Raw genomic sequence first — 26,268 nt, 5'->3', positions numbered from 1 at the left:
TATGCAGCAGGAGTGGCTGCATTGTCTTCCTCTGTGGCCTGGTAAGGCTGTTTCCCCCTCAGAGGGAGGTGATCAAAGAGCCAGCCATTGAGTTCACATCAGAGACAGTCCCTGATCCCATTACTAGGGAACCCACTTGGACACTGAGCTGCCATGGGCTACATCTGTACAGGGGTTCTAGGTTATCTCCATGCATGGTCCTTGGTTAGAGTATCAGTCTCAGAAAAGGACACCTGTGCCCAAATTTTTTTTTTCTCTCCTGTGGAGCTCCTGTCTCATCCAGATTTTTCTGTCTCTCCCTTCTTTCATAAGATTCCCTGCTTTCTGCCCAAAGTTTTGCTATGAGTCTCAACATCTGCTTTGATATCCTGCAGTGTAGAGTCTTTCAGAGGCCTTCTGTGGTAGGCTTCTGTCCTGTTCCCTGTTTTCTTCCTCTTCTGATTTCCATCCCATTTGCCTTTCTGAATGAGGAGTGAGCATCTTACCCAGGGTCCTCCTTCTTGCTTAGTTTATTTAAGTATACAGATTTTATTATGTTTATCCTATATAATATGTCTAATATCTATTTATAAGTGAGTATATACCATGTGTGTCTTTATGCTTCTGGGATACCTTACTCAGGATCTTTTCTAGTTCCCTCAATTTGCTTGCAAATTTCATGATTTCCTTGCTTTTAGTTGCTGAGTAGTATTCCATTGTGTAAATGTACCACAATTTCTGTATCTATTCAACTGAGGGACATCTGGGTTCTTTCCAGCTATTACAAAATACAGCTGTTACGAACATGGATGAACAAATGTCCTTGTTGTATTCTTGAGTGTGTTTTGGATATATGCCTAGGAGTGGTATGGCTGGATCTTGGGGAAGCGCTATTCCTAATTGTCTGAGAAAGCGCCAGATTGATTTCCAATGTGGTTGTACAAGTTTACCTTCCCACCAGCATGTTTCCCTTTCTAGCAGGTGTTGTCACTTGAGTTTTTTATCTTAACCTCAAGCTGTGCTATAGACAAACAGTAATAAAAACTGCATGGTACTGGCATAGAAACAGGCAGGTGGATCAATGGAATCAAATAGAAGACCCAGAAATAAACCCACACATTTATGGATACCTGATTTTGACAAAGATGCCAAAACCATACAGTGGAAAAAGATAGCATCTTCAATAAATGGTGCTGGTCTAATTCGATATCTACATGTATAAAAATGCAAGTAGATCAATACTTATCACCCTGCACAAAACTAAAGTCCAAGCAGATCAAAGACCTCATTATAAAACCAGACACACTAACTCAGTTAGAAGAAAAAGTGGGGAAGAGCCTTGAACTCATTGGCACAGGAGACAACTTCCTGAACAGAACATCAACATTACAACAATCAATAAATGGGACCTCATGAAACTGAAAATCTCTTATAAAGCAAAGGACACTCTTTTCAGAACAAAACAACAGCCTATGGATTGGGAAAGGATCTTCACCAATCCTATATCTAAGAAAAGGCTAATATCTAGAATATATAAAAAACTCAAGAAGTTAAACAGCAACAAATCAAGTAATCCAATTAAAAAATAGGGTACAGAGCTAAACAGATAATTCTCAATAGAGGAATATCAAATGGCAGAGAAACAAAGAAATGCTCCACATCCTTAGCTTTCAGGGAAATGCAAATCAAAATGACCCTGAGATTTCACTTTACACCCATCAGAATGGCTAAGAAAGTAGAATTTTTAATGAATGTGGTAAATTTAATTTTCCCCCTACTTGGATGCTTATTTTTATGACCCAGTTTTAGCTAGAACCATGACTTCACAGGCGCTATAACCCCAGCCCAAAGGGTGACATTATTTTGAAAGCTTCAGACAGTTGTCCTTCGATTTGGATTTTTCCAGTTGACTCATGATATCCCCTCTGGCCGGTGTATCTCAGGATAAGCACTGCTTGGGTGAAACCAGCTTGTCACAGCACAAAGCACAGCATCCTGGGCCTTTTGTGTGGTTGCTTTGTTTGATAATTTAGCTGTGGTTGCCTCAGGTTTTTTCATTATATCTCCAGTCTTTAAATTCAGAGGTGCCATTTGAGTGATTCTCTTGAGTACTTGTTTCTCAGTTACCTAAAATTCTGAGAGGGGTGATGTCTACCCATTCTAAAGTCCAAATGATAAACTAATGAACAGTTTCACCAGAGTTCACTCTGGTAACCAGTGAGTTTACTGGGCTTCCTTACAGAGAACAGGGTGGGAGTCACTTACAGGGGTGTGGGTGTTCTTTCCTGCAATGGGACATACCCAAAAAACCTTTACCAAGTAACTTCCCACCCCTAACCCTCTGCAGCCTGTATACTGTACTCCCTTCCCAAGGCCGCATGCAGTTAAGACAGGGTTCCATACAGCAGGTGGTAAGAAGAGGCTGGGTGAGGTCTCCTGCCCTTTTCACCCCTCCAAGTGGTGTAAATAGCCAACAAGCCCAGTTGGGGTTATTGTTCTATAAGGGTTGCAGCTGAACTCCCCAAGATGCTGGTTGCTTGACTTGGAGGACAATCACTCAAAACATCTTTTGTCATCCGGGCTGCAACTCTTTGTGCCAAAACAGACATTACAGTTATTTTCAAGAGTTTAATTACGAATGGTATGTGGTTTTGTTTTTGTTTGCTGGTGGTGGTGGTTTTTTGTTGTTGTTTTGAGACAGGGTCTCTACCTAGCTCTGGCTGTTCTGGAACTCACTTATGTAGACCAGGCTAGCCTGCCCCTGCCTTCTGAGTGTTGAAAGTAAAGGAATACATCACCATGCCCAGCATTTTTCTTGTTTTCTAAGTGTGCTTATGTTGTGATTGTTATTCATTCTAAAAGTGAGCTATTTGTTATTAGATACTACTCACTATTCTAATGTCCTTAAAGCAACTATGAACTGTGGATCTCCCCTCCCCAGATGGAAGCTTGGATCAGTCCTAGTTTTTGTATGTTGCATATATACTCTGGGTTTCTCATGTACGTAATGCCTGTTTAGTACACTGAAGCTTTACATTTCTCCATAGTAACAACTGTAAACTGCTTTTTGGGTTCTGACTTTTGGTGTCCTGTTTAGAAACATTCAACTTTTAATCCATGAAGGATGAATTTGGCGCAGGTGCCAAACGTATTGCTAGTATGTAGGGTTCCCAGATTTCGTTTAAAATAACTGTGACCCAAATATCGTGTGGAATGCACTTCCCCGGAAAATGATGGCTGGCTTGTCCGAAACTCAGCTCTTGCTGTATTTTCGCTTGCTTACATTTTCTCTCCCTGACCACTGGATTTGGCATTTCAGTCCTGCCTCTGTCTCCCTGTAGCACTGTGCCTGTATTTCCACACTTTTATTAGTATTTACCTTTGGGACTTAAATGCCATGAAGTCAGGCTTTAAAAAAAAAAAATTTAAAAACCTTCAGGCTGATAAATTAACACACACACAGGAAAGACATATCAGTAAATGTATTGCTAACTGAATGATCTGAAAATTAGGGTATTCAGAGGCAAAAGCTGTTGTTTAGAGTGTGTTCTCAGACCTAGAAAGCAGAAAACAGGTTGCCTGTGATCAGCTGGTGTCTCAGAATGAGTCAGTGATGTGATCTTGGGGTAGCCATTGATCACCTCTTCCCTTTCCAGATACCTGTGACTAGCTGCGGAAGTGATCATTTATTATCCCTTAGAAACTTTTTTTTTTTTTTTGAGGGAGGATTTCACTTTGTAGCCCATGTTGGTCTCAAGCTTTTGATCTCCCCGCTTCTTTCTTCTCAGTGCAATACTGTAGCTGTGTGCACTCTGCTGGTTTTATCTGTGTGTACTGTGCTAAAAGCTTACTTTGTAATGGCTGTAACCAGCTTAACATAGGTATTCCTCTACTACTAAACATTGGTTTTTGTGGGTCTTAAAATATATTTTAATTTCAAACAAGTTTTAAGAGTTTGTGTGTGTGTGTGTGTGTGTGTGTGTCTTGTGGGAGAACCATTTTCATGCCTGATGCCCCAAGGAGGCCAGATCCCCCAGGACTGGAATGTGGGTGCTGAGAATTGTATGTGGTTCTTCTGGAAGAACAGTAGCTACTTTTGACCATTGAGCCTTCTCTCCAGCCCCTTAAACAATTTATTTTAACATTGTGTTAAAAAAAAAAAAAAAAGCCTTCACTTCAGATTGTTTTTCATGAAATCATTTTGAAAAGAGGAGCTTTACAGATAAAGGACGTGGTCTCTAAGGCCTTCCTCACATAGAGCATTGTCCAGCAGTCAGTAGATACATCTATTAAAGGAGCTGCATTCAAAGATGGGCTATTACCACTGTTCCATGCTAGGGAGGTACTGGCTGGCTAGTAGGAGAGGAGCCGTCATTTGAACTCTCTTGCAGAGTATTGCTGCTGGGGTTTGTATTCCAGTTCCTTACTATCTGCAGGGCCATGGCAAGTTGTCCAACCATTTCTCTTTAGAAGCAAGAGTAAGAGCCTTCAGCTCCAGCTGCTCAGTAGCCACATGTCAGCCCAGGGACTGGCTTTTCAGCCATCTCTTGTCCAAAGCTTACCTAGTCAGGGGCCCAGACCGAGGCCAGGAAAATCCTAGCCTTACTTTAAAGCACTCATAATGTTCAGGAATAGGATTCTCATCCTGCCTTACAGTCAGCAGCTTACTTGAATTCAAGAAACACACCCTATCTGCTTGGGCTGCTCTTAGCCTCTGAGCAGACTGGATACTGCAGTGATCTCTTCCCAGAGTTCCTCACAGATCTGTGAGAGTCCTTTGTGAACCTGCTGCTGTCCAAAGGGGCGAAGGGCCTCTGCTCTTCCTAAGGGTTTCAGTGCGCCAGAAGGAGACCTGTCCATTTATTTAGTTAATACTTGCTGGGTGCGTCTGTGGCAAGATGCTGTTCTAAGTAGCTCTAGCAGGGGAGCAGTGAACAAAGGGGTTGGGGATGGAAGAAGAGGAATGCACTGCAGTTTCTTTTCAGGTTGCATTTTATTTAAACTCTTCTCCAAATTTTGTAAATGTTCCTCTAGAGCAAGGTTCTCCACTGTCCTAATGCTTCCACCCTTTGATACAGTTCCTCATGCTGTGGTGACTTCAACCATAAAATTATTTTTGTTGCTACTTCATAACTGTAATTTTGCTGCTGTAAATCAATGTAAATACTTTTGGAGACAGAGGTTTGTCAAAGATTGTGACCCACAGGCTGAGAACTGCTGCTCTATATTATTTTAGTGCTAAAATGTTTTAAATTATCAGATTAATTATTTAACTTCTCCCATATCTTCAGTAAACTCCATGGGAAGGTAAGCTTGGTGGTTCAATGGTTTCAGTAGTTGCAAATATGGCTGATAGGAAGCAGAGCAACCCATGTGATGAGAGGACAGCCACTTTGAGGGCATTTTTCTTCAGTAGAGAACAGATGGCCATGTGTGGGTTTGAATGTCCTTGCTTTGGGTGATTATTTTGAGGAGGTGGGACTGGCTTCGCTTGTCCATCCACTTAGTGAATGTGTTTCTGGAGTATAGTGGAGAAGAGATGAGACGTGGACCTGCTTTTCCACATGAAAGTCAATTCTCATGCTCCTTTGATAGTGTAAGGCCTGCTAATTGTAGCCTGTGTGCACACCTGAGGGTTTAATAATGTGGCCTCACATGCAAGTGGTCTTTTTGTATATGAGAGAAGTATATTCACTGTCTCTCTGAGATGCCTGTCTTTCTCTGTTGAACTACCTTTAAAAGAATTTTCACAGTGAGTATTGACTAAAGGCAGCTGTCAGCTTGAGTCTCCCACACTTGTGTGCCCTGTTAGCTCCAGCCTTTAAGTTCTGTTGCAGAACTGCCAGGATTAGCACTTCAGTTCAGGTAGAATCAGGTGACCGAGCAAGAGGAACCAGGTAGCTGTAAGCCCAGTCCTGCCAAGAGGATTCTGTTAAAGCCTTTAAATCCTGATGGGGTCAAAATTTAATTTTCAAGATAATGGAGCACACATCCATAATCCCTGAACTGAGGAGGGTCAGTACAAGTTCAGGGTCGGTCTGGTCTACGTAGCAAGTTCCAGGCTAGCCAGGGCTACTTGGCAAGACCTTGTCTCCAATAAACAAAACTTAAAAAAAATGTAAGTGGTAAGAATAATTGAAACAAAAACAAAACAAAGAGAATAATTGAAACAGTACATAGTCACGTGTCCTCGAGAGCCTAACATTGGTGTGCTTGTGTTCCTTTGGAAATGGCAGTGGCCCACCCTGCGCCTGGCTTCCCTCTCTCACAGAGCATGTCCCGGCTGTGTGAGCTCTGTGCCCTGTGGCTGTGGGCTGAGCCCTGCCAGCTGAGGCCAGCTGGGAGCTGTGGGGAGTGATGTGGCGTATTCTAGTGCTGCCTGTTAAGGCACTCCTCTGAAACACTGAACTGGGCCTGGCAATGTGAGAGTTGGTGGCTTTTCTTCCCTCATTCTTCACACAGCCCATTATCTAACGTTGGCTGTCCATGCTGGGATAGGAGATAAACTGGATTCCACTAGGTGTTATATTTTATGTTTTGTGTTTGTCATGTCTTTGCCTGAGCTTTGACATTTGCTGTCTCTCTTGTTCTCATTTATGCATTGTAGAGTCCACTGGGCGGTGAAGCCTCTACAAAGTCCGATAGTCAGAACTATTTCATTTCTAATTCAAAACTATGGAGTCTATGGTAACATTAGAATTTGTAGTCATGTTCATCCTTGCTACAAGGTTGACTTTTATATGGAGATTTGGTTGTAGCCCTCATATTCCTGTCCTTTTTTTTGGGGGGGGGCTGAATGTTGCTTTCACCCACACAGGGGACAGTCTACTGTACAGCTTTCATTTGTTTCTTTAAACCACAGCTTTATGCTGTATAAAGACAGTGTCAGTAAACTCATTTATTAAGCATGTTTAAGAATGACTCCATGACAACATGTTGTTGTGTAAGTATGAGAACCAAAGTTCAGATTCCCAGAATCCATGTAAAAGTTGGGTCGGTGTGGCTAGCCATCTGTGATCTCAGCACTCAGAAAGCAGAGACAGAGGATCCCTGAGGCAAGCCAGCTAGATTGACTAGGCAATTCACAAGCTCTGGGTTCAGTCCTAATATCAATGTTAACTGTGGAACACACATGTTGCTCCGCACACTCAAACATGCAAGCACACACATGCACACTGCACATATACAAAAGAAGACTACTTATGTTACATGTACTAGCTCTGGGACTTGAGAGTTATTATTCAGAAGATGGCAGTAGTTCCTGAGAAGAAAATGTAGAATACTTTTAAGGTTCATAAATGCTGCACTGTCAGTCAGAAAGCAGTTGTATAGGCATGGCTTCCAGCAGTTGTTTTTCAATTTCTTAACTGATGCTGAGGGTTTGGACATTGTAGGGTTTGGACATTGAGGTCATTGTGAACTTTCAGGTACCAAGCATAGCAGTATCATATTTCCTAGTATGTATCAGGTATCTGTGTCTATATATCTCTAGCTCTGTGTTAGGCTTTCAATCTAGTTATCTAACTAGTTGATTCTGCATTGTGTGTTCAAGTGGATAAAAATACCTACAGTTTGAGACAGGAAGGCTGAACAATGGCAATACTGCTGTCTGTGTAAGACAGTGAGAGAGGGAATATAAGACAGTGAGAGTGTGTATATGAGAGTGTGTATATGAGAGTAATATGAAAGAATATGTGAGTATGAGAGATACTGTGTGTGTGTGTGTGTGTGTGTGTGTGTGTGTGTATGTGTGTGTGTGTGTGTGTGTGTTTTGCTGGGGATGGAACCCAGGGGCCTCTTGCATGCTAAGCACAGGCACCATTATCGTTGACCTCATTCTAACCCTAAGCGTGGTTTAGAAAACAAACAAACAAAACCCAAAACAGCATTCTCTTATTCTCCTGTTTGCAAGACATTTCAGATTTTTTTTTAATGTGCAAGGGATCTGCGGGAACATGTTGTCTCTGGATTCAGCTTGTTGCCTTCCTCTAAAATTGATTCTTTTTTTTTTTTTAATTTAACTTTTCATTTATTACAGTTTATTCACTTTGTATCCCAACTGTAGCTCACACCCTTGTCCCCTCCCAGTCCCGCCCTTCCTTGCTCCCTCATCTCCTTCCATGCCCCTTCCCTAGTCCACTGATAGGGGAGGACCTCCTCCCCTTCCATCTGACCCTAGCCTATCAGGTTTCAACAGGACTGTCTTTCATAGTCTTCCTCTGTGGCCTGGTAAGGCTCTCTCCCCCTCACCCCCATGGGGATGTGATCAAGAAGCCAGCTACTGAGTTCATGTCAGAGACAGCCCCTGTTCCACTTCCTAGGGAGCACATTTGGATGTAGCTTTCATGGGCTACATCTGTGCAGGGGGTCCAGGTTATTTCCATGAATGGTCCTTGGTTGGAGTATCAGTTTCAGAAAAGATCCCTGGGCCCAGATTTTTTTGGTTCTGTTGCTCTCCTTGTGGAGCTCCTGTCCTCTTCAGGTCTTTCTATTCTATCACCCCCTTCTTTCATAAGATTCCCTGCACTCTGCCCAAAGTTTGGTTATGAGTCTCAGCATTTAAGACCTACAAAGGGCCTCTAAAACTGATTCTTAATCTTCCTCAAGTTGTGATGACCTCCAACCATAAAACTATTATGTTCTACTTTATAACTGTAATTTTACTACTGTTATGAATTGTAATGTAAATATCTGTTTTCCAGTGGCAATTCCTGTGATTGGGTCTTTTGACACTGTACCACCCCACCCCCACCCCCGCCATCTCTAGCCACAGGTTGATAACTACTGCTTTAAAAGCTTTTAACAACAGAAAGGCTTATTCTTACTGACTCTTGGGCTCCCCCTTTCCTCCCTCTGCCCTTCTCTTTCCCTTCTTTATTTTCCTACTCCATATAAACTTGTGTATGGCTTAAGAAATGGCACTCTGTGTGATGTGTCTCTTTTGAGCAGCTTACTGTGTTCTGGTCTAGACCTAAGTGCTGCTTTAAGTTTGATGTCTGCAGAGAAACTGCTTAAGGAGAAAAAAATGAAGAGGTAGAACTGACTTCCAAAGATTATGAAGTACATACATAAGTGATCTGGTAATCGAAAAGAAAATGATCTAAGTATAGAGTAACTGTCCTTAGTGTCAAGACAGAAGGGACTTTAATATTGAAATAATTAGACTGGGATTGTTGGTACAGGCCTGGAATCCTAGCATTTAGTTGAAGGAATTACTAGTTTTGGGCCCATCTCTGCAACAAAGCAAGTTTTAAAGCTAGCTTGACTATATGAGACCTTATCTTTAGAAAAAATTACTGAAATAATTTCTGGGTGTGATGATATGCTCCTATAGTTCCAGCTACTTATGAGGCTGATGCAGTAAGATGGAAAAGTAAATAAATTTTAACTGTGTTTGGTATTACCTTTGGAGCATGTTTGCTAATCTTTTGGGTTTTTAGTGTGTAATGTACAGACAATCTCCTGTGAGGTAAAGCAGTGGTCACACAGTTCCTCATAAGAAGTAGTGGTGAAATAGAGAAAATAATGCCAGTGTGCTCATTGTTGGAGAGTGTAACTCTGTGACTCAGATAATGTCATATGAAGTCATTGTCACTGTTTCAACCATTGATCTGAGGAGATTTTATTCCTTTTTTTGTTTTGTTTTGATTGAATGAAAATGATGACATGACCAGTCCAAGGTATGGTTGAGGAAAGGAGAAGGTCTTTATTTAGATATCAGGGCAAGAACAGCCAGACGCATCTTGAAGAGTCTAGACCAGTGGTTTTCAACCTTCCTAATATGACCCTCTCTCCCCATGTTGTGGGAACCCCAAGCATACTTTTTTTTGTTGCTACTTTATAACTGTAATTTTGCTACTGTTATCATAATGTAAATATTTGTGTTTTCTGTTGGTGTAAAATGGTTGCTCAAACCCCCAAGGGGTCACCAACCACAGGTTGAGAACCACTGGTCTAGACTGAACATGGCCATGATAGGAGGGGAGAGAAGTAAGAGAGTGTTAGGACCAAATAAAACGATGATGCACACAGCAGATTTTATATGAAAGAGGTTTATTAAATGGAGATGAAGAGTGAGAGAGGAGAGAGCCAGACATGGTAGGGGGAGGGGAGAGGGAGTTCCCTAACAGAGAAAGGGGAGAGGGCAAGAGCCAAGAGGAAGACAAAGTGGCTGTCGATCCTTTTAAGGAGCAACCATGCCTGCCAGGTGTGGCTACCTGGCCAGTGACACATGATGACATCATAGGTTGCTAGGCAACCCAGAAGCAAGTGCCTAAATACTAACACAGAGGAAGAGAGTCAAGAGGGCAAAGAGGCCAGGAGTGAGCCAAGAGCCAAGGACCAAGAGAATGGATGGCTAAGATGGTAAGTTTATATAGGAATAAATACCTGGGGGAAGTGAAGCCCAGCCTCTGGGCTGGACAGGTTTAGAGTAGAGGGTGGGGTGAAAGTGATAGGAGGAGCCACAGGTACTGAGTGAGCCTTGGCCCGAAGTTTCTTTGGGGCCTAACAGAGATACATAGCCCTGGCAGTCCTGAAATTGATTATGTAGACCAGGCTGGTCTCACAGATCCTCCTCCCTCTGCTTCCCGAGTGCCAGGGGTAAAAGGACATGTGCTGCCACACCCAGCCCTCATTCCTTTCCTGATGAAATGGGTTCTCATGCTGCCAAGGATAAATGTAAAGGAGTCTGCGATAGTGTGGAAGTGGGTGGGTGGCCATGTGTTGAGGCCAGAGTGGTGGCATTTCTCCAGTTTTCATAGGGTATGGCACTATTCATAAGTACCCTGAAGCTCTGGAAAAATGTATTAGGTGCTGTTGTACAACCTAGGACTTCCCCACATGCAGCTTGATGCAGGTGTGGAGCCCTGCAAGGCTAGAGAGATGGTTCTTGTCTCTAGTAGAATGGTGTGGGACACCAGGAAGCATGGAGTGCTTCATGGTGGTAGCTGGATAGGCTTACTCATGGCAATCAGAGTCAAAGCTGTCCTGTTTGCAGTTTGTGTGGAACTTCTGTGACTCCATAGCTGTCTCCCTTCAGTTCCCTTCTTATTAGTTTTATTCTTTTTTTAACTTTTATTATTTATTACAATTTATTCACTTTACATCCCTGCTGTAGCCCCCTCCTTCGTCTCCTCCCAGTCCTACCCTTCCTCCCTCTTCTTCCTCTATGCCCCTCCCCTAGTCCACTGATAGGGGAGGTCCTCCTCCCCTTTTATCTGACCATAGCTTATCAGGTCTCATCAGGACTGTCTTCCTCTGTGGCCTGGCAAGGCTGCAACCCCCAGGGGAATGTGATCAAAGAGCCAGACACTGAGTTCATGTCAGAGACAGACAGCCCTGGTCCCCTTACTTGGGAATCCACTTGGAAACTGAGCTGCCCATGGGCTACATCTGAGCATGGGGTCTAGGTCCTTTCCATGTATGATCCTTGGTTGATTCATCAATCTCTTCAGGACCCCCTGGGCCCAGGTTTCTTTGGCTCTGTTGGTCTCCTTGTGGAGCTCCTGTCCCCTCCAGGTCTTTCTGTCTCCCCTTTTCCCATAAGATTCCCTGCACTCTGCCCAAAGTTTGGCTATGAGTCTCAGCATCTGCTTCGATACCCTGCTGGCTAAGAGTCTTTCTGAGGTCCTCTGTGGTAGGCTTTTGTCCTGTTCCTTGTCTTCTCTTGCTTCCAGTGTCTATCTTGTTTGCCCTTCTCAACGAGGATTAAGCCTCTTCTCTAGGTCCTCCTTGTTGTTTAACTTCTTTAGAACTATAGATTTTAGTATATTTGTCCTATATTATATGTCCAATATCCACATATAAGTGAGTATATACCATGTATATCTTTCTGCTTCTCAGGACAATCTTTTCTAGTTCCATCCATTTGCCTGCAAATTTTATGATTTCCTTGTTTTTAATAGCTGAGTAGTAGTCATTCTGTAAATGTATCACAATTTATCCATTGTTCAGTTGAGGCTGAGGTGTCAGAAGATCACGGGGAGTCCCAGGCAGCATGGGCTACAGAGGAGGACCAGCTCCAGATGAGTGCATAGGCAAGGAAGTGAACAAATGAAAAGTCGATTGTTGGTAAAATATTGTACAGGTCTTAACATATTGTAAGTGCTTGATGTTGGAAGCTTTCTTTACTTGTTTTTGTTGACTTTTCCACTTGAAACTAACCATGCCATTTAAAAGAAAAAGACAAGGAAAGCACCAGGCAAGTCAGTGCAGTATTCCCAAGGCTCTGTTCACCGAGGCAGTGGCTTCTTACACCTCGCTTTTAGTCAGCCTCAGGGGTCTGAGAGCTGGTGCAGCAGGCTATTTTCTGACTTGAACCACCTCCACGCTCCTGCAGGAATAGACAGCATGGTAAGTGTGCCTTGAGGGGAACTGTGTACTTTGGGATTAAGAACAATGCCTCCTTACTTAGGCACCTGCTTTGTTTCAAGCCGTATGCTGAGAGGTGAATAAATGCCCATTTTGTGAATAAAAAACACAAGTCTGGGTGAGGCAGGCAGTTCACTTTAGGCAAATTAAGATGGAGCAGGATTAGAATCTGAGCCTGTGCGACCTCAACACCTCTGGTTTTCTTTTTTGACCATGGGCAGATTTGAAGTAACTAGATGTTGCTATTATATTCATTCCAGCCTCTCTCCAGCCAGTGACCAGTGTTTCCTTGGCTTCTTCCTCTTGTCTTTAAAGGTTTTAGAGTCAGCCCTCCTACAGAATCCAAAGGGAATCCTTCCATTTCCTCTCTGTTGAGTGGGAACAGGTGTAATTGAGTTCTGTGAAACATGAGGCGACTTTTTGTCTAATATGTTCTTATTTAAGTGTGCAGACACACAGAATGTCTGCCTGGTCATCCATCCATATGTGGGGAGCAAAGCCACAGTGGCAACATTGTGGTACGAGGCCCAGGATGCAGCAGTAAGGGACTGAGCAGTGCCCATTGGCAAAGGGCAGAGGGTACTCTTAGCCTTTGTCTCTCCAGGGAGTCACAGCACAGGGAGTCACACACACACACCTCTCCAGGGTGTCCAGAGTCACTTGTTAGGGTGCTTATACAGAATTTTTGTGGAAGGGTGGACAGACTGATGCACCATGTCACTTCCAAGAACACTGTCTGGGATCCTATAGAGCATGTGGGACCTTGGAAAGAATAGAGGCTTCAAGGGCCAAGAGGAGATGGCTCAGTGAATAAAAGCACTTGCAGTACAACTATAGACTTGAATTCAAATCCTCAGATCCATGTAAAAAGTCAGATATGGCTGGTTGTGCCTATAATGCCAGCACTATGTGTATGGAGGACAAAGATGAGGTAATTACTGACTTGCAAACTGCCAGAAGAGTTCCAGGATTATTTAGAGATCCTTGTTTGAGGAGAATAAGGCAGAAGAATATCCTTCTCGACCGATAGGCAGGGTGTGTACCACACACACACACACACACACACACACACACACACACACACACACACTGTGAGTTTCACTTTGGAACTTATCCTAAGCACTAGTAACCTCTGGTACCTCAGGGTGGGCACCTGTGAGTTTACAGGCTTTTGTGAGCTTAGCTAGGTACCCAGTAAACAGTTCTTTCTGGTGGCCACAGTGCAGCCCCAGCCCTTGAGAACAGTGGCTTCATTTAGCTGTCTAAACAGTGTAGGACTTGTGGTGTATCACTCACCATGGCTGATGTGTCTGCCTTCCAACTCCCACCTCTCCGCATTGACTGCAACATCTAAGAAGCAGACTGCACACTTGCTGAGCTGCCCAAGGAGACTACTTGATGCTTCGCTGACACCTGTGAGCTGGCCAGGGGCCTTACCTTCAGATCACTGAGGACATGGAAACATGTTACTTGGCTAGTCTTAAAGATACTTTCTGATGTAAACAACATGTACTGGACATGGCTAAGGTAGACAGCAAACGGTATGTTCTGTTTCTATAAAATGAAATGGATATCATGAAATCACTTTTCTAGCAAAGAATGAAGGAAGGTGTTGCTAGGAAACCATGTCTGCCTTCTGTTCCTCTGACTTCCCCTCATGATTTCTTGTTGGTCACCTCTCTCTAAAATTCACATTGGTCATTCATGTTTTGTTTTTCTCTTCCAGCCATCCATCTGTCTGTCTGTCTGGTACAGGGTCCTCATGTAGTCTGGTTTTGAACCTGGTATGTAGCTTAGCCTGTCCTTGACCTCCTGATCCTCCTGCTTCCACCTCCCAAGTACTGGGATTAGAGGCTTGTACCACCATGCGTGGCTTGTAAATGTTTGTTTTTGAACTTGGTAAGACAGACTTGGGGCTTGCATTCCCACCCAAATTACATTACTAAGATGGATCTAGTTCTTTGTCCATGTGTGTTCTCAATTTTATCATGCGGTCATCCTGCAATTGCCAGTGAAGCAGTTTTAGATTGCTTCCCCTCTCCCTGTTCCTGGCTTTTGGATGTGGTAAAAAGGACTTTTGGCCCTTGAGGACTCCTGTGGCCTGCTGACACTGTGTTTTCTGACCTGTACACTTTGCTTTGAATTAGGTCTCATCAGGAGTGACTGCATTGTCTTCTTCTGTGGCCTGGTAATGCTGCTTCCCCCTCAGGGGGAGGTGATTAAAGAGCAGGCCAATCAGTTCATGTCAGAAGCAGTCCCTGTTCCTATTACAATGGAACCCACTTGGATATTGAACTGCCATGGGCTACATCTGTGCAGGGGTCTTAGGTTATCTCCATGCATAGTCCTTGGTTGGAATATCAGTCTCAGAAAAGAACCCTGTGCTCAGATTTTTTGGTTCTGTTGTTCTCCTTGTGGAGTTCCTGTCCTCTCCAGATCTTACTGTTTCCCACTTCTTTCCTAAGATTCCCTGCACTCTGCCCAAAGTTTGCCCATAAGTCTCAGCATCTACATTGATTGAACTCATTGGCACAGGAGACAACTTCCTGAACAGAACACCAACAGCACAGGCTCTAAGAGCAACAATCAATAAATGGGACCTAATGAAACTGAAAAGCTTCTGTAAAGCAAAGGACACTGTCCTCAGAATAAAACGACTGCCTACAGACTGGGAAAGGATCTTCACCAACCCTATATCTGACAGAGGTCTAATATCCAGTATATATAAAGAACTAAAGAAGTTAAACAGCAAAATTCAAGTAATCCAATTAAAAAATGGGGTACAGAGCTAAACAGAGAATTCTCTGCAGAGGAATATCGAATGGCAGAGAAACACTTAAAGAAATGCTCAACCTCATTAGCCATCAGGGAAATGCAAATCAAAACGACCCTGAGATTTCACCTTACACCCATCAGAATGGCTAAGATCAAAAACTCCAGAGACAATACATGCTGGAGAGGTTGTGGAGAAAGGGGAACCCTCCTCCACTGCTGGTGGGAAACTTGTGCCACCGGACTCTTGATGTCTTCTCCCAGCTCCCTCCATTCTCCTTACAGTGTCTTCTGGTGGCAGTTTTGGTATTAACATAGCTGCTGTCCTTGACTTCTCTTTTAGGCCTTTTATATCTTCACAGATCCCTTCCTGTGAAACTCAGAAATACTTTTACTTAAGGTTTCTTTTCAAGTTCTCAAAGTTTGCCTTTGACATTTAAGTTTCACATCTGGAGTGGGGTTTTTGGTCCCATATAACTGTGAATCTGATTTCATTTTTCCTATGTATATACACATTTACCAGCTCTTCTTTTTTTTTTTTTTTTTAGGCTGGTCTGTCAAAAAATCAACATCCTACAAATTTAGAATTTTATTTCTAAGCTCTTTCTTCTATAGCATTGATCTGTTTGTTTATATCTGAAATGTTTTTGTTTTGAGACAGGGTCTCATGCTGTAGCCTAGGCTGGCCTTGAACTTGTGGTTATTTTCCTTTCTCAGACTCCCCAAATGTTGGGTTATAGGCATGGACCAGTACTCCTACCTACACTTGGCTTGATTAGCTTTAAATAAAAGTTTTAGAATAGGCCTCCCAGCAGGTAAGGCAAGTTCCCCACAGACCTCAAACTCATGGCAATGCTGGTTCATTCTCTTGAGTCCTACAGGTGTGCACTACCAGCCTGGCAGAGGTTGGTTTGTTTGTTTGGTCTGGCTTTTTTGGTGAGGAGAGAAAAACTGTTTTCATTTTAATTCTTGCAGTATTTAATTAAAATGGATTTTCTTCCCTGGAGTTGCAGTCAATCTATAATCAATTTCAGAAGGAATCTATATAAATATATTTGTCAACTGGAGAGATTTTGGTTGACAATAAATTTGCTTATTTTTTTTTGCTTTTATTGTTGTTTGTTTTCTGTGCAATCCTGGCTGACCTAAAACTCAACTATGTAGACCAGGCTGGCCTTGAATCTTAGGTGATCTCCCCGCCTCTGTTTCTGAAGGATTCTCCTTAGAGACATGTGCCACTACATCTGGCAGACAATAAAATTGTGTGATGCGTGCGTGCGTTCATGTGTGTGTGTGGCCACAGCTGCACCTGTGGAGGTCAGAGGTCAACCTTGGTTGTTTGTGTCCGGGTCTCATCACTACCACATTATGTCAGGCGAGCTGGCCCGACACTTTCTGGGATTTTTCTGTTTCCACCTCCATTCTGGACAGAGACGCGCTGGGGTTGCAGACACTCAGCTTTACACGGGTTCTAGGGATTTAGACTCAGATCCTCATGCTTATGTTCCAGTTATTTTACCTCCTGAGCTGTCCCCGTGGTTCCAAGGTTCTTAACAAAAAAATTTCAAATCTCATAAGGAAACCATAATGAATCCTGTTATTTTGTATACTGACTTAGTTTGGCTTTCTGTTAATGCAGTGAAGCACCATAATCAAAAGCAGCTTGGGGAGGAAAGGGTTTATTTGGCTTACACTTCCACATCATACTCCATCATCAAAGGCAGTGAGGGTAGGAACTCAAGCAGGGAAAGTACCTAGGCAGGAGCTGATGCAGAGGCCGTGGAGGGGTGCTGCTCACTGGCCTGCCCCCACATGGCTTGTCAGCTGTTTCTTATAGAACCCAGACCACCAGGCCAGGGATGGCCCCACCCTCAATGGGCTGGGCCCTCCTCCCCACCAATCACTAATTAAGAAAATGCCTTACAGGCCTGCCTACAACCCAGTCTTAGAGAGACTTTTTTTTAATTGATGTTTCCTTCTTTCAGATTACTTTAGCTTATGTCAAGTTGACATAAAACTATTCAACACACCAACTAAAAAAGTTAATTAAAAGGAAAACTCAACATTTTAAGGAATTCATTAGAACTCATAATATAGGATTTTATAAGACAGTTGTCAACCTCAGTAAACTAAATGCCTGCAGATGCACAGTAGACAGAATGTCACTTTTAAATATCTGTCTACATATTTCTCATGTGTTGGTTTCAGACTAGCTCTGATGCTTTCTGCGAAGCCTTAGGCAGCTGTGGAGCTTCTCTGACACTCATGTCTTTATCTGTGTGAAGAGGCAACAGACTGGGCATGAGATATGAGATTATTATATGAGGACCACTTCATGTATCTACAGGGAGACATGGCAGGCTCCCAATGTGTTTGGTGTCCCATCAGCTTTGACAAAGTGATGGGAGCAAAAGAGGCCTTAAATCATTTCCCTGACTAACTGGACGAGGCTAGTGTCACCAGGCAGCCTGCTACATGCTTCCTTGAACAGGCAAGCTGGATGCTAAAGGGCTGGGGCGATGGCCAGTTCCTTTTGCTAAGTCATCTGTCAGAGGCATGGCTCTGAGCCAGACCTTGGCTTCTAGCTTAAAGGCCCTGCAAAGTGGAGACTTGAAGGAATACTGGTAGATCATTGCCATGTGAGCCAGCAGTAGAAAGGACTGTTAAGTACTTTCCCTTTCAAGTGACCCTGATTCCAACCTGCTCAGTTGTGTTCCCTATCTGTTAGGAAAATGTTGGAGATGCTCATCTGTGGGGTTGGGGGTTGGGGTTGGAATTACCACCAAGCACACCATCTTGCTGCCCCCTGGCCCTGTCATCACCTTGGCCACTATGGGGATGCTGATGTGAACCTGCTCTTCTCCTTGGAAATGCACATAACCCAGAGGGGGGTTATTGTGAGTGCTCTGAAAACACCTTCCAACCAAAAGGGAATTTTAGGGAGACCAGAAGAGCCTCACTCATTGGTTGCTGGGACACGCTTGAGGTGCTAGACCATCACACCAATGGTGACTTCCACCACAGCTCTCTACAAAGTGTGCTGCTGTGACTTGGAGCCTGTAGTTGTGAGCTCATGGTTTGCTAACAATCCCTGTCATTTCTTTGGGAGATGTGTGATATGAAAGTTCCCTAATACTGATGTAACCTGCTTAAACTGTGTAGACCCTGTTGAGACCTATGTTAATTCGTAGCATAACTGTGGCTCCTCTGTTAACACCTGCTATAGCCGTTAGTTTATCAGAAGCCACTTTGCCTCTATGTCTCCATTTTGATCATAAGGTGAAATTAAGTTCAAGTTCGGCCTACATGCTTGAGACCAGGATACAATTCAGGATACAATTCACTTTTAAATATCTGTCTACATATTTCTCATGTGTTGGTTTCAGACTAGCTCTGATGCTTTCTGCGAAGCCTTAGGCAGCTGTGGAGCTTCAATAAATACTTGCAGCTTAGAATAAAGCGATAGATGATAAATGTATGTTTTGCTTGAGATAAAGATTGCAACATCCTGCTATGTTCCCTACTCCCAGAAAGCTTGAAAGCCTACAAGTGTTCTCTCCCCTAAATCCCAGCCAGTCAGCTTAAAGTGCTTTGTCTAGATACCTAGATACACAATATACTTGAATCAAAATCAATTATGTTTAGCTAGTTAAAGTGATGTAATACTTCTCCCACCCCTTGCTTCCTACACCTGGTTACCTGGTTGTTACGTGGTTATGGTTTTCTGTATTAAGAAACCTGCCTTAGGAATATCCTGGTGTCATAGTCTGGCTCCTGAGTCCAGATTATGGCCCTGACTGGTCAGTCTTTGTTCAGTGTTCAATAAACTTCCATCAATAGCAATACTTTGAGGTGTTTTTCTTCTTAAACTATGAAAAGTACAATAAGCCTTTTAGTAAGATTTTGTATGTCTTGAGGAAGTTGAGCCTTTTCTTTATATATATAATGGGTGGTGTCCATAGGGGGGTGTGGGTGGAGTACTTGTTAGTATGTGTCCACATGTGCATGTGGGTACTCACGTGTGGAATGGAAGCTGGACATCAGCAAAAGGCGTTTCCTCCACCACTATGCCTTTGAGATAGCATCCTGTCGTGAACCTGAAACCCTAACTTGACAAAGCTGGCTGGCCAATGATCTGCTTGTCCCCATGCCCATGCCCAGTGCTGGGGTTACAGAAGCACACTAACCCATGAGTGCCGAGGGTAGTGCACATGGGCTGAGGACCCAGACTTATGCTTATGCAGCAGGCTCTTGACTGGCAGAGCCCTTCTCCATCCCTCTTTCTTTAGTATTCAGGTGTCCAAATATTTCAGGTCAGACATTAAACAAACAATTGTGCTCAGTGTAGTCAAGTCCATTTTAAGATTTAAAAAGTCAGTTCTTGTACATGTGTCGCATCTGCTTCCTTTTCCTTGGGGTTAAGTTCCCTGGTATATGGGAATCTCTTTTATATCTTCTTTTTCCAGACAGGGTCTTGTCCTGTAGGCCAGATTATTCTGGAACTCATGGAGCATAGGCTAGCAGTGGGCTGTCACCCCTCAGTCTTAGCCTCCTGCGAGGATTGTGAACCTGTACCACCAAACCTGGCCCGTTATCCAATTCTGGGGTACCCTGCGACAATGTGTTCATCTCTCCCAGCTGCTTTCTGCCTTCATGTATCCATTCATGTGTCTACTATGAACTCTGCCAGGTGCAGGTATACAACATTGATCATCATGGTGCTGGTGCCCCTGACAGCATGGTCAGGTCCTAATATCTTCCTGCAAGTGTTAGAACTACTGGTGGTGACAGTGGGCAAGGAAAGTGCCCAAACCACATATATGATGGAGCCAGCCAGTCAGGACAGACCATTCATCCATCCTTACTCTCTAACTGCTACCGTGTTCCATCCCCTGCCTCAGGGAAAGGAACAGCATGGGTTTGGAATACCAGAGCTGGCACATGGCTCAGTGGAAGAGCACTTGCCTTGGGTGCTCCAGGCGCTAGGTTCTGTGCTCAGCAGTGCAAACTCAGAAACAAAAATAACTGACCTACTATTTGTACCTTCAGGATATAGCCAGATGTGCGATGTAGGGAACCAGGGTGGTCTCTAAAAGTGGAGGGTGAAGGCAAATGTCCAAGACTGTAGAGTTCCTGAGTTGAGGCACAGAACAGTAGGAAAGGCCCCGGCATTTGGGTAACCTGGTGTTGAGTCTTGGTAGAGTAACCTGTAAGTAAACCTCAGACTTCTGTGACATTGTTTCTCATTGTGTATAGGTGGGTTGGGGGTGGACTGTAAGAAGACAGTCTCAGGTGTTGGTCTTCAGGTACTTTCCACCCTTGTTTGTGTCTGGTTTGTTATTGGCCTGGAACTTCACCATGTAGGCTAAGCTAGCTGGCTTTCAAGCTTCCCATGTTCTGCCACTCTCTTTCTGCTGGGATTGCTGGCACATGCCACTGCTCTTGGTGTGTGTGTGTGTGTGTGTGTGTGTGTGTGTACAAACATATGCACGCATGTCATCATGCTTGTAAAGCAATCACTTTACTGAATGAGCTGTCTTTCCCAGCCCGTTGTTTTTCATCCTTAAAGACAATTCATCTCTCAGGGGTCTACTGTGAAACTTAAACAGAGCATCTCTGAAACGTGGAGCACATAACATGTATCAGAGCTGTTTTGATAGTATTCACACCAGTATGCTTGTGGTCTTGTGTGGCTGGTCTTTTACTATTTTGTGGGTTCTTTTCCCAACATTTATCCCCCCAGTTTAGAATAGAAAGAATGATAGAGGGGGAGAGGGAGAGAGAGATCTTTGAATTGAAGTTTTTCTTGTTTCTTTTTTCAGCAGGACTACTAACAAACCGAAACCACCCTAATGTTTGTTTTCACTTTCTTATTCTGAAAATGAAAAGTTTTCAAGCTGTCTTACTAGACGTAAATACCTAGAATGTCAGTGTTTTACTTACATCTTTGCAGTACTTTGCAGCTTACAAAGCATGGGAAGCTGAGCAACAGTAAGGAGACCCAGCAGCTTCTGGGCTGGGGACCTTAGACCACCACAGGCTGCCTTTCCTAAGTGCTGTCTTCATCTTTTTTGAAGACTTTTTCTCTTTCTTGTAGCTGTTAATACCAGCAAGTATGCTGAAAGTTATCGGATCCAGACCTATGCTGAGTATGTAGAAAAGAAACATGAGGACAAGCAGGTGAAGAGAAAGTGGACAGAAGACAGCTGGAAGGAGGTGGACAGAAAGCGACCCCGTGTGCCAGGCCCCTGTTACCACAGCAACAGGTAAGCACCTGCTGGGGCTTGAGTCATCCTGGCAGTGGTCCTTGATGGTTTTAAGTACTGACTCTTACAAGGAAAATACCTTTTCCCTAACTTTTTTGTATAATATTGTAAGTAACTGCTTAATTTTTTATTAGTTACTTCTTCCTTCCTTTTTTGTTTTTGTTTGTTTCTTTGTTTATTTAGATAGTCTTGCCACATAGCCCAGGTTGTTCTGAATTCAGACTTCTTCAGTGTTAGAATTTTGCACTGGCTTACAAGTATTCCAGTTTCTTACATTTGAGAGCTTATATGGACCCCAGCTTTTCCCATTAACTCCCCTACAATACCATCAAAGTAGGGAGGATGTATTCTTTTCTACTTTAGGAGTGAGGAAGTGGAGGTTGAATGAGCTGACCAGCAACGCAGTTAGAGGTCAGATCAGAGCTGCTCCTGCTGACATGTAGTCTCTTCCTTTTCCCAGATGCGCAGTACCTTCTGCCTCCCAGGTAGCTAGTCACACTGCTCTGTGTGTGAGTGTGTGTGTGTGTGTGTGTGTATGTGTGTTTGTGTGTGTGTCTTAGGTAGTAGAGCCTTGACTTACAATGTCCAAGGCCTCAAGTTCATTCCCAGCACCATAAAATAAGTAAGCAGATATGTACATACATAGAAAAAAAGATTGGAAGTGGAATTGTGTAGTATTGTGTTTGCCTTTTCTTAAAAAAAAAAAAAAACAAAAGCTTATTTCTGGGATTTAGTCTTCTGTGTATTAACTTTAAACTTTTTTTATTCTTGAGTACTATTTTGTGTGTGTGTGTGTGTGTGTGTGTGTGTGTGTGTGTACGGCACTTATTTTGCTTGGTAGACATTTGGATGGTTTGTATGTGTAAAAAAATTTGTCAGCATGTTTTCATTTCTCTTGAGTAAGTAAATAAGACTAGGATTGTGGACTTAGGGATCTATGTATTTGTTGACATCTATGTATTTGTATGGCATCTATGTATCTGTTGAGCTTTAAGCCTTGAACGCACAGAGATCCACCTGCCTCTGCCTCCCTGAGTGCTGGGATATAGGCAAGGGCCACCATGACTAGCTCTCTATCAGTTGTCTTAGTCCTGGTATTTTATCACAACAGAAAAGTGACTGGCGTTGTGATGATGATCTGTTTATGGCTTTTTTTTTTTAATGGTTAGTTAGTTAGTTAGTCTCCCCCCCCCCCCCCCCCCTTAAAAATGTTTGCTTACCCTAAGGTAGTCATGATTTTATTCAGGTTTTCTTCAGAAGGGTTTGTTGTTTTTGCTTGTCTACTTGGGTTGTGATCCATTTCAACTGAATTCTGCTTATCTCATGAAATAGTTCTTCAGTGCCCTCTAAGAACTCATGTTATGAAGGTTTGCTCTCCCCTAGTGATGCTGGGGGAAGAAGGTTGATCTTTCTGGATCAGGGCCTGCTTAGCGGGAGTAGGTCATTAGGGGAACACTCTTCAAGGAGACGCTGGGACAGTGTCCTTTCCCTTTGCTGGGCCACCATGATGTGAGCCCTACACCACCAAGTGCTTCTGCTGTTTGTGCTGTGCCACCATGGGCCACGCAGCCCGTAGCTGAAACTCCAGACACCCGACTACAGAAACTTGATCGTTCTTCCTTTTAAGTTGCTTTTCTTCAGGATTTTGTCACAGTAGAGAGAAACTGATGAGTATATGAAGGTAAAATTTACTTTTTTCCATATGGCTGCATGGTTGTTATTCTAATAACATTTGTTTAAAAAAATACAAAACAAGGGAGGGTGAAGAGATGGCTCAAGGGTTCAGAGCACCTGTAGCTCCAGTTTCAGGGACTCTGATGCAATCTTCTTGCCTTCATCGGCATTGCATGCATGTCCAGACAAGCAAGCATACACACATATACATAAATAAAAATTAAAGTAGAACCCCAAGCAGAAAGCCCACTAAAGTCTTGGCTTGCCATCTTGAAAAGAAAGCAGGCCTTCCTGTGTCTAGTCTCTTCCCGTCTCTTCTCCAGTTATTTCTTTGCTAATGCAATTTCAAAACTACCTTATTTCTGCAGCTTCCTAACAACTCTTAAACCCAGCTAACACCCAGGCTCTAACTTTGTTATTTTTTTCAAACAGGAATTTTGTCTTCCTTTGTTTCTTTCTTTAACTTTATATTAATAGTTTCAATTTTTACAGTGGCCTTCTAGATATTTTTCATGTTTGTGTTTTATAATTTTAATGCTTTAATAATTTAACATTTTAAGTTTTATAATTTTGATACATTATACATGGAATTGTTTCCTACATTTTGATTTTCAATTTTTTTCCTGCACCCACAGGAAATACCATCCTATGATGATATGATATGATAGAAATACCATCCCTAGTTGTAGACTGACCTCATGCCCCACAGCCTCCTTAAAGTTCCTCATTGTTCTGACTGTTTTGTGAACAGTGTTCCTGTACCAGTCAACACAGGCCAATCTTTCTGACACAATCAACCCCAGTAGTTCTTTAAATTTTTTTTAATTTTATTTTACAGACCTATGTTTATTGGGAATGAGGTGTCCGTGCTTTATCAAAGATGACAAGGTCATAAAAGGATAGTGGGTGAGGTCCCAGCAGCAGGGATGTTCTTGGCCACAATGAGGACGATAGGAAACACAAACCCCAGCTCCCGCAGAGGCTTCTCTATGTCCGCCTCGGAGAAATCCTTTAGAGGCCACTGACAACTGTGTGGTGCCCTGTTCCTTGGAGCTCCTTCCACAGTGGCTTTCTACATGGAATCTCACTGCTGCCAGTTGTTCCCAGGCCCCGAATGCCAGAGGTAATACAGTCTCATCAGGCAGCCCGACCTGTGTGCCACACGGTCATGCTCCCGCTTGGTAGGTGGCTTCAGACTAGAAGAGGAGGAGATAGGGATGGACGGACTACAGCAGACTTGCTGGCCCTTTCTGCTCTTTCCCCTTACTCTATTCTCAGACCTTCTATCTGGTGACTGACTCCTCGCCCTCCTCCACTCTGTGCTCTGTGCACCTTGTTCTACCCTGGTTCCCACGTGTGGCTGGCAGCTCTTGCCCTTGTTTCCCTTTCTTTGTTCCTGTTGCTTCTTGGCCACCAGCATTGTTTTAGTTTGCTCTGAACCTTCCTCTCTCTCTCTCTCTCTCTCTCTCTCTCTCTCTCTCCAGCTTTTAGGAACTTTATTTTCCTTCCACCTTTTTTCCCTTTGCTCAGGTGTCTGCAGAGGAGCTCAGGACCACTCAGTAGTGGCTCCAACCCAATCGGTGGCCTGTGTTGTGGGAGCTGCTGACCATCCTCAGTGGCTGGCTGAGCACTCCAGTCTTCAGTAGGAGGCCTCTTACATCATCCTGCCCACCATCACTCTGTGCAACACAGATTCTCCTCTGTGCTGTGTGGACATTGCCATCCCATGTAGCAACAAGGGAGCTCCCTCAGTGGTCTGATGTGGTGGAAACTGACCCTCCTCTTAAGTCAAAGCAGTTTGCCTTTTCCAGCTACAGCCCCACATACTTCAGAGCCTCTTGCTCTGAGAAAATAAGTTCCTGCCCTAATTGGTGTCCATGGAGAGTCTCTAGAGGTTCATCCATGTTGGCTTATCTTTGTGCCCCAAAGCCAGCCCGTTGCGTCCTCTGCGTTCCAATATCCTGCGAGGGCCAGGGCCTTCTCTTTATGTCCTCTGGGGAAGCCATCTCAGGGAAGGTTTCCAGAGATGGCAGTTCTTTCATGGCACTACTGCTTCTTAGGGACCTGGCTCCACCTTTAATTTATTAAACCCCTACGGGGGTTGGGGCTTACTACCTACAAGCTGAGACCCCCTGCATTCTAGACACCCTGGGCCTATTTTATTTTTAGTTATGTATATTTGTTTATGTCTGTATGGGTATGTGCGTATGAAGGCAGATGCCCCTGGAGACAAGAAGAAGACAGGTATTTCCCTGAAGCTGGAGTTGCAGGTTGTTGTGAGCCAATGTGGGTGCTGGAAACCAAACTCAGGTCCTCTGCAAAAACAGCATATGCTGTTAACTGCTGAGCCGCCTCTCCAGCCCCACAGTTGTTCCTGGAAGTGTCTGATTTCTGCCTTAGCAAGGCCATCGAGGTTCTTCCTGCACATCTTTTGCCTTCTTTTTTATTTGTTTTATTTATTTGGTTCTTTGTTTGTTTGTTTGTTTTTGGTTGTTGCTCTAAAATATGCTATTCCTGTTAGTAAGAAATGATACTTAAAAACCATAATTGTAGCTCAGGGGGTTGCATATATCGTGCTAGTTGTTTTTGTAGTCCTTCTGAATAAAAAGATTCAGCTAACGACTCCTTTTTTCTCCCTTTTGATCATAGGCATATATTGATATTTTCTTTAGACTCTGGAACTTCACCTAATTTCTTCTATTTTAACTATGTTTTCCTCTTTCTTGAGCTGAATGTTTTGATTCCTAATCATATTAAGGTATTTCTTGGCTCTATCCTAATACGTAAAAACTATCAGTACATTACTAATATTATTTTTTTTTTGAAAGTTTTGCAGTTATTTGACAAGTCACCTTTACTGTGATTTGGAGGCTGGGGTTTGGATGGTAGAATGTCTGTCTAATAGATGTGAGGCACTGCATTTGAACCCCCAGATCTGGAATTAAAAAAAAGAATGTGTGATTTAAAATCACTTAAAAGTGATTCCTCTCTGTGTGGTTAACCTGTAAATTCAATAATCGTGTAGTTGTTTTATTTATTTTATTTTTACTCTCAAGGATTCTGTTTCATATCACTTAAACATGCTGTGTAACTGTGGAAAGCCATTGTGCACATTTTAGGTGCAAAACTTAAGGCAGGTTGCACTTAGAGAAGCCCAGTTTTGTTTGGTGCTTATGTCTCCTTTCATTTTTACAAGTGTGCAAAT

At 43.3% G+C, this 26,268-nt stretch overlaps 1 protein-coding gene across 1 annotated transcript in view; it reads left to right on the top strand.

Annotated features, from left to right (window-relative positions):
* The window catches only part of Parn (poly(A)-specific ribonuclease), a 154,116-nt gene that overhangs the window by 98,367 nt on the left and 29,481 nt on the right, over positions 1-26,268 (top strand). The window contains exon 22 of the mRNA XM_021650819.2: positions 21,221-21,389. Within this exon, the coding sequence (XP_021506494.1) occupies positions 21,221-21,389 (169 nt within the window). The remainder of the gene's footprint in view (positions 1-21,220; positions 21,390-26,268) is intronic.

This window comes from Meriones unguiculatus, chromosome 11, assembly GCF_030254825.1.
Source record: "Meriones unguiculatus strain TT.TT164.6M chromosome 11, Bangor_MerUng_6.1, whole genome shotgun sequence".
NCBI lineage: Eukaryota > Metazoa > Chordata > Mammalia > Rodentia > Muridae > Meriones > Meriones unguiculatus.
This window is presented reverse-complemented; position numbering and strand designations above follow the sequence as displayed.